This window comes from Phalacrocorax carbo, chromosome 4 (genome assembly GCF_963921805.1).
Source record: "Phalacrocorax carbo chromosome 4, bPhaCar2.1, whole genome shotgun sequence".
Classification (NCBI taxonomy): Eukaryota; Metazoa; Chordata; class Aves; order Suliformes; family Phalacrocoracidae; genus Phalacrocorax; species Phalacrocorax carbo.
The window spans coordinates 68,347,439-68,363,497 of record NC_087516.1 but is presented as its reverse complement, the minus strand read 5'-3'; the positions used below and the strand labels follow the sequence as shown (position 1 = coordinate 68,363,497).

Here is a 16,059-nt window from a genome sequence, read left to right as displayed (position 1 = left end):
GTTGATTAAAAAAAATAAAAACCAGAACAAAACAACCTTCATTTTTTAATACGAGTATATTAAAAAGGCTTGTAAAAACTCTCATACCTATGTACGGCTCAACAAAAAGTATTTGGAAATTATAATTTGTGGACAAATGTTTCTGGTTCAGCATTCCACGTTTGTTATCAAAAGCAGCAATTAGAGAAATCTCAAGCAATGGGATAGTCCCAGGACCTGTGTTTAATCTTCCCTTTCTGCTAAACAAAGGCACTGTAAGTGTTCCATTTAACAAGATTTGGTGAGCAACATTCCTTGTTGTGTAGCAAATCTACCTAAGAATTCCGTTAACTCTCTGATAGAGACTGAATTTTCTCTCATCTTGATGTTTGCCCTGTAGTGGAGGAAACTGATTTTTGCCATCTAGTAGGAAATTAAATGCTGTAAAAAGTGACTTCTTGTTTTTTTTCCCCCTCTCTTTAATTAGGGCTTGTGAAGAACTGGTCAAGACACTGGGTTTTGATTGGATTATGATGTTTATGGAAGAACATCTGCATTCCACCACGGTCACAGCAGCCATGCGAATACTTGTGGTCCTGTTGAGTAATCAGTCCATCCTTATCAAATTTAAGGAGGGTCTCAGTGGTGGAGGCTGGCTTGATCAGACAGATTCTGTCTTGACCAATAAGATTGGTACTGTGCTAGGTATGACACCTCAGCCCCCTCATGACTGAAGGATTGCATGGGAGCGTGTGTGCGTATGTGTTGAGACAGAGGTTATTGTATGAATACTGTCTGGCAGATGCATCCTTTCTGTTACCATTGTTTGTACTGCAATCAGATGCCTCTGCACTTCATTTTTCTTACAACTAAGAGTTAGATTCCCTAGGCAATAGGGAGCAGCTTTATGAAACTGCCCTTCAGTTGACATTATACAGATTTCAATGTAGTTCAGTATAACCTTATCACATGCACAAAGCCTGTGTAGCTAATCAGTTTTTTCTGTTATCATCATGGTGAGGTTAAGTATGTCCCGTGGGCTGGCACATCTCAGCTAGATGCAAAGGTAGCGTAGTGCAGCACCTTGTGTGTACATAGCTAATAAAGATTCAGTAAAATTTACTCATTTGTTTACTTTTATTAGTTAGAACATCATGCACTGTTATACCTGAGCTGCTTTGTTTAGTGAGTTCTGTGCCAATTAGAATTACCAGTTTGGATTTGTTTTCTTGTGAATTTTGGTGCTCAAGGTATCATCCCAGCCTTTCTTTTCCTCTCCCGCTCCTGTGTTCTTCTGCATGCACATTTGCTCATGCTCACTCTCTTATTAAAGACTTTCTTTGCAGGTTCTTAAAGCCTCATTTATCAAGGTTATCAGACCTTTCTGTTACCCCATATGATCTAGGATTCAGTGTATAAGGCTTTAGTGCTACAGGACCCATTTTGAGCATTCTAAGCTGTCTGAAATGCATCTCCAAGTGTCTGAAATAATAGATGTCAATTCTGTGTAGACAGGTATAGCGGCGATTTCCCATGGACCTGGGGCTTTTTGGTCAAAATAGGATAGCGCTTTTCAGATGAATGTCCATTCAGACCCTGATGCAAACCCATTGACATCAAATGGGAGTCTTTAATAGAACTTTTAATTTAATTGTTGTTTCTAAAATGACTGTGCAAGGAGCCATCTCTCTATGTTGCAGCAGTGTATGATTTGTTTCTGCCCTAAAGATTTTTTCCTAATTGGTTTGTTTTAAGGAAATAATTGCGAAGTGTTGTTGAAGTGATATTACTTCAGAAAGAGGCCTTTTCCTCAAATGAAAATATAAAGTCCGCTTTTTTCTACTCTGCCTCATTGAAATCTATCAAAGTGTCTTTTGCTATCTTGCTATTTTTTGCATAAATAAAATTGTCTATTAAGTCTGTTTACAGTGCTTTCCCATAATATATCCCTTACGATATTAATTGGGAACATAGGATGATGGTTCTTTGCTTTATTAATGAATTAGGAAGGTTAATGAAAACAGTTTTTCTGAAACCATATTACATGTGCAAACACTTATCGTTAACATGCTATAGCATCTGTTGTTTGGTGAATTCTAATTAAGGTCCTGTATTTTATTTAAGAAACAAATTTTGCACATGCATGTGCCTTGCATGCACATGCTTTAAAAATTGAAAACCATTGACATTTGTGGGAATTTACTGTTTTTTATTCTGTATCCACTTTAAATATCCAATAATATAAATATTTTCTTCAGTCACAAAATCTTTCTAAATAAGTTTTTGATTTGCAATCATATTTGGAGAGCATTTGTAGAGTTTTTCTTACTTATAGTATCACTTTAATTGAATCCAAGCTAGACTGTGACCAAACAGATATTTTTAAACTTGTGTCTCATCAAACAATAGTGACAGATTATCTGGTTTTCATACCCTATGTTTTTTAATAAGTTACAACACGTTGGCTCCAAGATTTCTCATTAAACCAAATACAAGCTTTTCTTGTTCACGATTACTGATGGGATTCCTGCAACTTTGTAGCAAAGGGTTCATTAATCTGATTCCTGGTAGATGTTTACTGTTTAAAAGGTCAGTTTCTGTTGGAAAGAATATCTATATTAGAGCCTCAGAAAAACAACCAGATATCTGGCAGTGTCAGAAGAATGGCTCGCTATCTGGGCTGATGCAGAGACTGAACCATCTGCCTACCTCCTTCCTCACTTGAAAATAGCTTCTGCTGTCCCAGTGTTTTGTTTTGTTTGTTGTTGGGTTTTTTGTTTTTGTTATTGTTTTTTAAATAGGAAAATGAAATACCTAGGTAGAAGCAGGGTCACAAAAGGTGAGTTTTGTGCCTCTGGCAGCACTTAAGAGTATTTAATGCTTCGTACCAGCTGTGATTAATCAGTAACAAAACAGTTGAAACAAGATGCCCCTGAGACATCTTTGGAAACAAATCAGCTGCCCATCGACTTAAATGGGCCACGGGATTGCTGCTTGGCAATATAAATCTGTACCTGAGATCAAGGTGATACTTCCCTCTCAGCCACCAAGATACCTTTCTTCAGAAGCTTGGGTGTTCTAAAAATCTGAAATTGTGGTCACAGTTAGAAAATGGATCTGTGTATGTGTATGCACTAGCATTAGGCAGTCTGTATAGAGCAGTGTCATCTCTTTGGTGCTGGTACTGGATGGCAATAATGTCCTTTTTTTTAAACTGATTAAAAAAATCAGACATCTGAAGCAGAATTGCATAATGCGTGATAGTCTGTATAGACACATTCATTTCTTACAGCCTTAATTTCTGAGGAGGTACCCGCTTGAGTTTACTACTTGAGTAAGAGTGAGCTTCACAGGCATTTCCCTATTAAAATTGTTGGGTTCTTGTATTCTTTTTTCATCTTAGGGTTCAATGTCGGCAGGAGTGCTGGTGGCAGATCGACGGTCCGGGAGATTAACCGGGACGCTTGTCACTTCCCAGGCTTTCCAGTTCTGCAGTCCCTTCTCCCGAAGCACACTAATGTACCTGCGCTCTATTTCCTCCTCATGGCCCTTTTCCTGCAGCAGCCAGTCACTGAACTGCCTGAAAACCTGCAGGTCAGTGCACCTGTCATCAGCAGCCGATGTAATCAGGGTTGCCAGGTAGGGATTATCTAGTAAGATGTAAATGTAATTCTGTCATGAAAGAAAATAATGGATTAACCAGGCCCCCTCCTTCTTCTCTGCAGCTTGACTCACAGTCACGATGTGGTGTTCAGTGCTGAGCTGTTTGGGGTGGGAGGACAAGGTACCGTGGGAGTATGTAGAAGCCAGCCTGTTACGGCATAGCTGTCACTGGTGTCTTTCTGGTCTGTTTTGGGGTCAAGTGAGATGATCATCCCTGGTTCAAGATAGCATGGAGTGGACATCAGAGGGGGCATAATTTTTTTGCTTGCTTTCCTTGGGGTTTTTTGTTTGCTTGTTTGGTTTGTGTTGTTTTGGTTTTTTTTTGAAAGAGTGGGGAGTTGGTGTGTTAAGGAGAGTTCATGAAGTTACAGGCAAAACAAGGTACTTTCTATTTCAGAAAGTCTCTGCAGTTTTGTAGGGAGGCAGCTCAGTTTTTGCTGGAAAACATTTATTGTTCTTATTCTGAACAGGTTGATTTTGGACTTGTTTTAATTGTGTATAAGTGAGTAGATCTTATGTGGTCTACAACAGAGTCCTAGGAAGCCTTAGTGTAGTGCATTATGGAGAAAAGCCACACTCCGGATAGACAAGGTGCCTGTTTAGAATGGATGCAGTGTTAACATTTATTTATCAGTGGAAACTGGAAAGTAAAAATTTCAGAGTAGAAGGTATTCTGCCTGCCTGTTTTCTCAAGAGGAATACTTGCCAGCACATTTAGCACTGTGCTACAGCGAAGTAGAGGCATGAAGCTCACCTGCTTATAGCATTGAAGTACAGCACTGTTAAATTGAAACTACATTTAACTATTTAAAATATTTAGCAGTAGCACTCTTAATGCTAGAGGTGGGCACTTTGTCCTTTTTTATTTTCTAATTGATTTAATTTTTTGGGCTTGCTGGAAAATGCAACTTGGTTTGTTTGGCTTGGGGGTTTTTTTGTTTGTTTGGGGTGTTTTGGTGTTGGGGTTTGGTTTGTTTTGTTTTTATTCCTGTGGTATTCCATGTGAGTTTTACTGCTAGATGTGAATGAAGTAAACTGAAGTGATTGTGCAGCACTTGTGCTGACAGGTCATCTTGTTTCAAAACACTTAAATACTTTGAGAAGGCGAGAGTTGCAGTTATATTAGCACATGGTTAAGAAGGAATATTCTTCAGTGACATGTAACCTTCATATCAAGCTTTTGGGGATAAAGTTTGGAGGACGTGAAACAATGCATTTTTTAGATACTGCCAAATGAGTATTTGTGGGTATAATAAAAAGCAGTATCGAATTGCACAGGGGAAAGGGATTATTTCATGCCTTTTTTTCTTCTCTTTTACCTCTTACAGTTTGATTTAGACTCTATTTGGACATTTATATTTGGAGTTCCTGCCTCCTGTGGCACCGTTACCTCTTCAATACACAGTGTTTGCACAGAAGCTGCCTTCTTGCTGTTGGGAATGCTGAGAAGCATGCTGAATTCAGTAAGCATAAAAAATTTTGCTTGCATTTAAATATACAGAATTGTTCGAGTTTGCCATGTGGTCAAAAGCCAAATTTAAAAAGTTAAGGTTTTGTTAGTGTCATGACAAACCCAGCAGTGAGTTACGCTCATAATACTTGGGTGAAAACCATCATTATCAGTGGGTTATTCTATCTTATTTTATTTTTCAGTATCTGTGGAAATATTAGTGGCCACAAAATTAATGCTGCTTTTTCAGAAAAAGGCTGGGCTTTGTGTTTTGCTGCAATTAAAACAAAACAAGAAAGCAGAAGGATAAAATGCCCTTGGCAGAGATCATTGAATTTCTTTCCTGATTAACATCGTGGGGGAATGTTTGAGAGACTATATCCCATCTGCTCAGAGCTATGTGAGTTGCAGATCTTGTGCATGAACCTTCCACATGCAGAGAAGTCCCCTGATTATTAATAGCCACATCCTGAAGGAAATTAATTTACTGCCAGAAAAATGTATCATCTCATCTTTGAGTCGAATGTCAAGAGTAGTGAAAGTTGGTTTCTCACAGGGAAAATACTTCATTTCCTTGAAGCCAGAGTGTGTTACCTGCTGAAAATTATCTCATGAAATGTTTGAAAAGCAGCACCTGTTCGGTTTTCACCTGTTTGGTCATCATGGGCTTGTGATATGCTCTGAGAAGCATTATTTGCATGTCTCTCCCGTGTTAACATGTTCAGAAGTATCTTCTGGATGTGTGTATTGGTTACATGTTTGTGACTTGCTGTGATACACGTTCCTGTTGTAACATGTTCTGTCTCTTGCTGGTGACCTGTTCTGTCATGTGTTTGCTCCTCATCTGTTCGGACACGTTTGTGACATGCTTAGAGACATGTGCTGTCTCTTGCCTTGCTGTCTTGCGCTGTGTCATCAGGCGTATGTTCAGATGTGCCATTCCATTTTTGGGTTGACATGAATCAGATCATGTTTACCAATGTGTCTTGAATAATTACATGTTAGGACACATGTTTTGTCTTAATGGTCAGTCAGGTGTTGTAAACGTGGTCAGTCTCCTGTTTGACGTGCTTGAACACATGCTCAGGTATAGGTTACTGTCATGTGTTAGGCTGCCATGTATTATTGCTATGGGTTTATCACATGTTCAGTCATGTGTCTGGTTACATTTCATCATGTGATTGCAACTTGTTCCAGCCTGTTTTATCATGACATGTCCTGTTATGTTCAGCCCTGTGTTTCTACTGCACTTAAAATATGGTGACATGCTGCCATGTGTTTAGTCACATGTTTGTGATGGCTTGGACACATGTTCTCTTATCACATGTTCTGTTGTCACCTGTTGCAGGCACATGGTTTGGCCATGTGGTTTATGTGTTTGTTAGAAGTTGGTGGCTTGTTCAGTTGTCACACATTCAGGAGGCAAAATTAACCATGTGTTTGGTCACATTTGGTCAGGTGTTCATCATACGGTGACATGCTCAGACTCGTGTTCTGTCACATTGGGTTAGGTTTGTCACATGTTGGTGATGTGCTTGAACACATTTTCTGTCACTTGTCTGATCGGCTATTAGGTCACATGTTTGGACACCATGTCTTCAGTCCTGTGTTCTGACAAGTGCTCCAACATGCATTTGACATGTTCTGGATGTGGTTTTCACACTTGGTCATGTCCTTGGCCACATGTTCAGTCACTCTGCTTGAACAAGTACTTGTCCATGTGGTTGATCACATTTGGCCCCATCTTTGATCACGTGTCACGATCACGTGTTTCACTGCATGTTTGACAATGTGTTTGGTTGCATATTTGATCCTACAGCTCCTCTTCCTGCAGCTCCTTTCTAAAATGAGCATTCTTCAATTAGTGCCATCTGTGCTAACGTGCTGTTTGTTTTTCAACCCAGCCTTGGCAGTCAGAGGAAGAAGGCTCTTGGCTTCGAGAATATCCAGTCACCTTGATGCAGTTCTTTCGATATTTGTATCACAATGTGCCAGACCTTGTTTCTTTGTGGATGAGTCCAGAGTTCCTGTGTGCACTGGCAGCAACAGTGTTTCCTTTCAACATACGACCGTACTCTGAGATGGTAGGAAATCGAACTAGTTAATTGTTTTGGTTTTCCCGAGTGTTATTTTTAAGGATATATCAATTAACAGTCATACAAAGTTCAAGCTCTACCTACCCTGCAGAAAGAGGTCATTGTAAAGACTGGGCTCGATGTTTTGTACTTTGATTTGGAACTGAGAGAAGTGCATGTTCATCTGCAGAGCGCTTGCTCTGCAATGACATCCGAAGCTTCATTTCAGGGGAAATGTACATGTGTTTTTTTGTTTTCTAGTGGATGAGTTTTTTCACTCATATGAACAATGTCAGCTCAGATTTATGAAAGCAAAAGAGACTGCATCCGCCTATGCTTTCAGCCCTCTGCTCTGGAGGATGTGATAAAATCTAACACTTAATTTTTCCTCCCACTTCCCATTTCTTCATCTGTGGCTTAACCACAAAACAGTGTTCTTGTATTACCTGGAACTATTGAGTTCAAGCCGGGAGAAAGTGTGAATTCAACTTTGCTTGCATTGCCGCCTGAATTATTTTTTGACCTTAGGCGTCATTTACAAATTATACTATTTCTAGAATATGAATGGAAAGAAAATAAAGTTATTGTTAGCCAATGTCTAAAAGTAATTTTACTAAGAACGTGAAAGGATAGTTAGGCTACATTTTGGCAAATGCTAGAACTGAGGAGGGTATGGTAAAATACTTCAGGCATTACTTACCGGTGGCATGCTATCTTTTTGTTGTCAATAGAATTGGGAGATCAATTTTCAAAGGTGTGTGCTGATGAGTCTCTCATAAAGGGAGTTTATTTTGCTTTTTAGTTCAACATGCACTTGAAGTAGATGCTAGGAGCTCGCTCTCTCACACACACACGCACACACACACACACACACGCACACAGACACACTTATAAACTGGTAACGCTGATTTGGCCTTCACCTGTATAGAGTTTTTAGAGGAACCTTGTGTCTCTGAGCAGGTTTTACTTTAACTACTAGGTCCATTGAAACTTTGTGTAGCTGCCTGAGAACTTGAGCTCTTTCCTGTTCGAAGGCTCTCTTGGCTCCAAATCAGTTTGCTCCTCCAAGATTTCCCTCTGCCCAAATGTGTAGAACTAATAAATTCTCTGTGTAATAGATGAATAACAGCCAGGTTCCCACAACAAAATGTTGCAGCCCAAATTCAGCCTTGAGAGAAAATTTCCTAACTGATCTTTCTGCCTTTCTGAGGCTGCCATTAAAACCAGAAGGACTACGCATTCAGGCTTTTCTCCATGTATTGGGAAAACTCTCCTGCTGAAGCAAACCAAATGTTCAAAATGTTTGGTTATTGAACATGTAAGCTGGTGATGCAATAAGCCTGTTGAGGGAAGTCATATTGTCATCTCTTGCATCTGGAGGAGAGTGTTAGATAAAAACAGTCAGTCTTTTGGATTTGACAGCCTTCATTACTGTTGGTGCTTTTGTTAAGTACTCCTCTATAGGAGAACTCGTCCTCTTGAACTAGCCCCTCAAACGTCCTTTTTTGTCAGAAATAGGAAAGCTGTAGAGACTTTTTTTGTTGGGGGGGCGGGGGTGATATTTTGGGAAACTGGCTTACCCATAACTGCACTCTGATGAAGGTATCGTATTAAAAAAAGAAAACAACTGGTTCCCTTTTTGTTTTCTGTCACACAAGCTTGATAGCCTTTTTTAGTTGTCTTCTGTCTTAATTTTATTTTAACTGCTTTAGCTAATTTTTTCAAAACTTTTCTTTTTTGCAATGAGAAAATTTATTTTTGCAAGGTGTCTAGAAATTGCCCAAGTACTTCTTATTGGTAAGTGAATATGAAATGTGATCTCTAGCTCACATAACTCAGTCCAGTCTTCACTGATTAGTTTGCTTTGTGTATTAGGTAACTGATCCTGAACATAATAATCTTGCAAAAGGCATCTTAAGAAGCAAAATGTGAATAGCCTCAAAAAGACAAGTAAAGAACAGAGTAGCAAACAGACTGCTGTTAATTTGCTAATCTCCAGAGTTTTAACATGCTGTTTTTCACAGGTCACTGATCTTGATGATGAAGTTGGGTCCCCAGCTGAAGAGTTTAAAGCCTTTGCAGCTGATTCTGGCATGAACAGGAGCCAATCAGAATACTGCAATGTTGGCACAAAGACATACCTAACCAACCATCCTGCCAAGAAGTTTGTGTTTGACTTCATGCGAGTGCTGATAATTGATAACTTATGTCTCACACCAGCCAGCAAACAGACTCCACTGGTAGATCTTCTGCTAGAGGTACAGTTTCTTTGTTTTTTGTGTTTTCTTCTGTTTTTATTATTTGAACTTATTGTGTCACTTATTCCCTAAAATGTTCTCCTCTACTTACCTTTTGAAGTTAGAGGAGTGACGGCCTGGGATTCAGTAGAATCCTGTAAATTTCAATGAAATAAGAGGTGGAAGAAAAAGGAAGGTTTGCTCACCTTTCTTTACTAGGTTGGAAAAGGTAAGAAAGCAAATGCAGAGGGTTTATCTCAACCTTCCTTGAAGAATGCTTTCTGGACTTCTCCTACCTGCCTGTCCCCCCCCGCCCCAGTATTTGTGTATATTGGTGACCATCTCAGGTGCTTGAGCTGACAGTCTGCATACTGGTTACTTGGCTTTTTTCTTGCTGTGCTCTGTTGTCCCCTCGACACCACAGCCCTACTACTGCTTTTGTTTGTGGGCCCTTAACTTTCATTTGGCCAGTCAAATGGCTCTGTTAGTTGCTGAGCACGCCATGACCATGTTTTATTTCTATTTTGTGCTCACTTTAGAGCAGCCATAATCTTGTTTTGGCATCTTACCTCCTTTTGTCTGGAAACAGATAATGGATCACAACACTAGGTGTTCAACAGTGGAGAACAGCATGAGAAGTTGTAGCTTCAAGTTATTTTTTGTGGAATATGATTCATTTGTTAAACACCTTTCAGACCATGACAGCTGTATTTGTTTTGCTGAAAATGTAAAATCCCTGTAGAAATATTAAGGCTTCTGTTTTATTCATATTAGATAAAAAGAAGTGGCAGACATATGGCACCATATGCTATAAAAATCCACAAAGTAACTCTGTAATCTTCCTGTAAATTATCTTTTAAGGTTTGTGACACCTGCAGAAAGCATCCTTCTGTTAAGTTGTGACGCAGGGAATGAGGAGTTCAGTTACTGTTTAACGTGCCCACACCTTCTTCAGACAATGTATTTTGGAATGTTCAGTTCACATCATTTCACGTTCTCCCTTGACCTACCTATTTCTTACCTCATCTATGTGTTGCTGAGTCTCCCCAATTTTTTTGCTAGCTGCAGGAATTTTGGATTGTGCTTGTATATTTCCTAACTAATTTCCTGGGGCAGTTGGACATCTTTTTGCTGTCACAAAGCAAAAAATGAATTGTCAAGAGATGCAGTTATATGCAAACATCAGGAAGCATATTTGAGGCCATGCTCAATTGGCTGAAATTGCTTTACTGCTGTTTTAATCTGTTACCACTCATCAATGTTAATTACTGTCCCCTTAGCATAAACAGAGGACTGGGTATGTACACGCTGCTAAACTGTTACAGGGCAAGACAGAGCAGGTTAATTTAGTGTTATATTGCTTTCCAGGACGGTGTTAAGTGGATCATTCAGTTAGGTATGATTATGTATGCATTGAACAACTCAAGATGATAAAGGGGAAAACCACTTTAAGTGCAAAGGTAATTAGAAAGGCTTAGCGTATCAATCTATTATATAACTGTAGAAATGCTGCGGTGGTAATATGTAGAACCCCCCGTGGAAGTCATGATCAACTTCCATGTTTGACCTGTCCTGTTTACTCTTCTTTTTCACTGAAGTAGGTGACTATGTGAACTGAGGAGATCACAGTGTAACCATGCACCTTTTTAGAATGTGTTCTTTTCTTGGCAGAAGATAAATTAACTGTTTTTAAATAGTAATAATGCCTGCTCTGTAATTTTTAGATAAAGCCAAGACTTTTTACTCAAGACAGAATATTAGGAGAAAAAAAAAAAAAGACAGTTTACAAGAGCTGAGGAAAGAGAAATTGACCTAGAACATCCTCCCCCTCTGTCTTTTTGCTCAGAGTTACTCATTATCTTAACGTTGTATTTCTTTCATCAGGCTTCCCCTGAAAGATCAACCCGAACTCAGCAGAAGGAGTTTCAGACATACGTTTTGGATGGAGTGATGGACCACTTACTTGCAGCTGATGTTTTATTGGGTAATATAGCAAAGTTTAATTACTAATCTGTTGATTTGAGCAAAAGGTTTTGATTTTTTAGGGTTTTTTTCTGTGTCCTCTCCTGTTACAACTTGGTAGTCTATATATTGTTTCCTGGCCTTTCCTTTCATGCGTAAATGGTGTTGCTGTGCTTGCATGTTCTCTCACTATCAAGATTGTGCCAAAGTTGTAAAATAGATTATTTTTTTTTAAAAAAAAAAAAAAAAGGATTAATCTTTTGCATATGTAAGCCAGACAAATTGCAATCACATCAAAGAGAACCGAAACTGGATCTTGCATCATGTCTCTTGTCCTCCTTGCCTTGGTAGAGGGTCTGGAGCTTTTGTCAATTTATCACGGGTGGGACTTTGGCTTTGCAAAGTTAGCTTCATTTCCATTTCTTCCTACTGTGGTTTTATTATGAATGCAGCACCTCAGAAAAAGCCTCTGGGATTAGGATTCCATTGATCCAGTTACTGAATGGACAGGAAGAGAATTAGAAGCTTAACTTTGATGTCAGTAAGGTCGGCTGTCCCACCAGAGCATGGATTTAGATGATCATGAAGTGGCCTGTAGGAATATTGCTGCCCGGGTGCCCAGTCGGATTTCATGGTGGCCTGCTGGGCTTCCCAGGAGCTCTTGGTCTGCTCTATCTCCACCCTAGATGTCATAGGGCAGCATGCATTTCTCTTCAAATGTGCTTGGAAGGCTCCCTCTTTCTTGCCACCGCAATGATTTGTATTTCTCTGGGTGCAGTGCATTAATAAAATAAATCCAGAATCGTGTTACACAAAGCTTTGTGTCAGATTCTTTAGAAGAGCTGCCAGCCCTTGCAAGTACTTCTGTGCAGCCCAGGAGCCGGACTTTGGTTTCCTCAGGCGTTCCTTCTTCAAGGTTTTGCCAGCTTCCTCCAGGTGTGATGCTATCAGTTGCTTTATGTGCAGAAGGGGCAACAAGTGGATAAAGATAGGTGAACTTCCAGCAAAATCAACACCACTGATTATTTTCTTTTTTATGGAAGCACTTGCACTTTTCAAGTTTCTCTTAATATAGCTGGACCAACACTTATGTACACACAGACACATGCAGCTGATGCCCCTGACTCTCAGTTTTATTGAACAAAGCACAGTGAGGGAGAAGTGATGCTAGCTGATATCGCTTGTCATCTCAAGGTGTATAAAAAGGTTCTTTTCTCTTTAAAAAGGCAAGAGTGTAATGTAAAAAAGCTACAGGTGGTTATGCACACATGCAGCTCCAGCTGAAAAGGAGTACCATACATAAATATGATGCCTCAGGGTCACAGGAGTACCATTTCTTCTGGACTCTTCCCTCCCCAGCCCCCCATTTTGGCCTTTGTCACTGTTGATTTCAAACGTTTGCTTAACATCCAGGTTCGTTGTAGGGAAGCCTCGAGGTTTTAGCTTTTCCTTTGAGTCTTTTTCTCTTTTACAGAAGTCTAGAAAGCTAATGTGAATGTACCTGTGCAGATATGGGGGTGTTTTTTTGATAAATGAAAACTCTAAGGGTTTTTTGTTACCTAGGTGAAGATGCATCTCTGCCTATAACAAGTGGAGGAAGCTACCAAGTGCTGGTGAACAATGTGTTTTATTTTACACAGCGTGTGGTAGATAAGCTTTGGCAGGGCATGTTCAACAAAGAATCCAAACTTCTTGTGGACTTCATAATCCAGCTCATTGCACAGGTAACAATGTTCTTCTATTAGCTTGCTTGCGAAAACATTTTTGCAGTTTACCTTAAAATCCATAGAGTGTGTCACTAAGCAACCTACTAGTGACACATGTCAGGTCAGCATAGAAGCACACTTTTCTTCCCCATGCTTTTTCTCTTTTTATGGAGCTTCCCTAGCCCATCTTGTCAGTGTGGAGTGCTTTAATATGGGGCAGTTAAGTAAAAACTGCTTTCAGATGACATAATTTTTTAGAAATCCCCCAAAATAAACAACAAAATTTACATCACATGAATTTTGGGAAGCTTCCTAAATTTACCTTGACATTTTTGGGAAGCTTCCTCATGCACTGGAGATTGGTAGAAGACTTTTGCTGTAGAAACAAGCAGCTTCTTTATAGATACTGAAGTTGTAAGTGTATCATCATGTATTCGTGCCATTTTGGTGATTGAAATTCATGGAACTGATGCTTTTAGTAAAATACTGATTTTGAAAAATGAGCATGGGGTCAATTCAGGGGAAGATTATCTGCCAGTAAATTCATTTTCTGCTACTATCTGATCATGGTTTTTTTTTTTCACATCAGTCAAAAAGAAGATCTCAGGGACTATCGCTGGATGCTATTTATCACTGCCTGAACAGGACCATCTTGTACCAGTTCTCAAGGGCGCACAAAACTGTTCCTCAGCAAGTGGCTCTCCTTGATTCCCTAAGGGTCCTTACTGTGAACAGAAACCTTATTTTGGGACCTGGAAATCACGATCAAGAGTTCATCAGTTGCCTAGCTCACTGCTTGATTAATCTGCACGTGGGAAGGTAAATATCTCAGATGGAAGTTCATTGCAGAACCAGGGCTATGAAGTGTTAAAATCACCTGTTCTGTCTCAGCAATGATGCTCAACTTGCGAATAAGTCAGCAAATTCTGGATAACTGTTTATAAATTTCCAGCCAGTGAAATGCAGGCAAGCTGAAGTGATTCATTTTGAAACAAAATTAGGTATGAAGGGCCCAGGTATAGAGAACATTCTTACCTCCTTTTACAGGGGTATTTTAAAATATTTAAAGTATTTAAAATACTGACAGGAGTGCTTATCTAAGAATTTTGTTGTTACGCTTTGATAATTTGAAATGTTTTCAAGGAATAAAGAAACACTGGTGCTAAGTAATTAATAGTCACAGAGGTCTGTCACTAGATTTATTGTCTATTGAATCATTTCATATAATTCTACATCTTAGTACTTGGATATATAGCATTGAATATATCAATGAATGCCAGTCAGGCATTCAATCAGATGCCCGTCACAAATGCTGTAGACACCCACTTTACTGCATTGATGCAAAAGCCTGCCTGGCATTTTTTCTTTCCAAAAAGATGTATGACTTGGATTTCATCCAAAGACATTTGGGAAGCATCGTTATCAGAAACCCGAATGTTCTCCAGTTATGGCCTCGGCTGTTTTGTGTTTCTTCAAATATTACTGTCTTCCTCCAGCAACATCAGTGTCCATGGCACGTCATTTTTCATAAACCTTCAGTTCAGCTTGTGACTGCAGATTATCAGAACTCAAGTGGATAGAAGTGAAGATACATTGCTGTAGTAGCATGTATTAATCTTTGTGATACTGTCACAGGGAATCAAATGCTTTAGCTTGTTTTGTTTTGTTTTTTTTTCCCCCCCAATTGTGTTTAACTCATTGTGTATTTGTAGCAACGTTGATGGGTTTGGATTGGAAGCAGAAGCCAGGATGACAACTTGGCACATTATGATCCCCTCTGATATAGAACCAGATGGAGTCTACAATCAAGATGTCAGCGAAGGTAATCTGAGAGTGACAAAGCCACAGATGTCTGCTAATGCCACTTCTGTCTTGTCATCACTAATCTTTTTACCCCAGTTACTCTTAGGGCTGGGGGTGTGTGTATAAAAATATATAAAATATAGACAAAAAAACACTTAGAAATACCAAGACAGACATATCCAGGATAAGTTGCCATTCTGTTAAAATAGCAAGAGCTTGTCATTGTTTTCTGGACACACACCAGCATTAGAAATACTGTTTTATATACACTGAGTTGAATGTGATAGAGATGGGTAATTTTAAGTGTGCACCATGATTTTGTATCAGCTAGATCTAACATGAGCATGGGTAAGAAATAATTGGTATAAGCTGTAAAATTATTCAGCAGCATCCTCAGGATTTTTCTTTTAAAGGAAAATTATGAACTACCTGTGGAAGAAAAGATTCAGTGATTCCCCCCACCCTACCCCTTGCAAATATTTTATATTTATGCAGGTGTGTGCTTGTTCACACAGTCATATGTAAAAATCTGGTGTAATGTATTTATGGAATTATATATGTGTATATAGACATACTTCTGTAAGATTATTTTTTGAATCTCATTTTGTTAATAGATGGATGTGGGAGAAGAATCTCAACTAATCAGAGTCAGCGTTTCAGATTCACAGAGGAAGAAATTGCCAAAATTAACTGTTAGATACTTTCTGATAGCATATAAATGGCAAAAAAAAAAGTTAGTCTGGCCAAAGGCATTTCACAAGTCATGCAAGAGGGCAAGAAACTGGAGTATAATTGCAGAAATTATTCAGTTCACTACTGTTAAAATACCAATTCTGTAGGCACCATAGAGAGTTTTCTGTTTGTGATCTCATACCTATACAGGTCGCCAGCTTCTTTTAAAAGCCATAAACAGAGTGTGGACAGAGCTGATCCATAGTAAAAAACAGGTTTTAGAAGAAGTTTTCAAAGTGACGCTACCTGTCAATGATCGTGGCCAAGTGGATATAGCTGTTGCAAGACCTTTTATTGAGGAAGCAAGTTTAAAGTGTTGGCAAAATCATTTGGGTAAGTGTAACTGAGGATTTTTATGTCCTGAAGGGTAGGTTTCCCTGAAGTGAGCCATATGCACTGGATGTCTTAAAATGGGCTTAGCTTTTGTGGAGTGTTAAGTACTCCAGCCTGTT

The 16,059-nt window shown here is 39.2% G+C and overlaps 1 protein-coding gene across 8 annotated transcripts in view; it reads left to right on the top strand.

The window, feature by feature from the left end:
* The window catches only part of WDFY3 (WD repeat and FYVE domain containing 3), a 183,705-nt gene that overhangs the window by 132,087 nt on the left and 35,559 nt on the right, over nucleotides 1-16,059 (top strand). For 7 of the 8 annotated variants that reach the window (XM_064450331.1, XM_064450330.1, XM_064450329.1 and 4 more), the window contains 10 exons: nucleotides 467-684; nucleotides 3,383-3,618; nucleotides 4,971-5,105; nucleotides 6,997-7,176; nucleotides 9,192-9,425; nucleotides 11,289-11,388; nucleotides 12,930-13,090; nucleotides 13,662-13,891; nucleotides 14,785-14,894; nucleotides 15,758-15,940. In XM_064450331.1, coding sequence (XP_064306401.1) covers nucleotides 467-684; nucleotides 3,383-3,618; nucleotides 4,971-5,105; nucleotides 6,997-7,176; nucleotides 9,192-9,425; nucleotides 11,289-11,388; nucleotides 12,930-13,090; nucleotides 13,662-13,891; nucleotides 14,785-14,894; nucleotides 15,758-15,940 — 1,787 coding nt within the window. The remainder of the gene's footprint in view (nucleotides 1-466; nucleotides 685-3,382; nucleotides 3,619-4,970; nucleotides 5,106-6,996; nucleotides 7,177-9,191; nucleotides 9,426-11,288; nucleotides 11,389-12,929; nucleotides 13,091-13,661; nucleotides 13,892-14,784; nucleotides 14,895-15,757; nucleotides 15,941-16,059) is intronic. The other variant, XM_064450328.1, reaches the window with a different exon arrangement.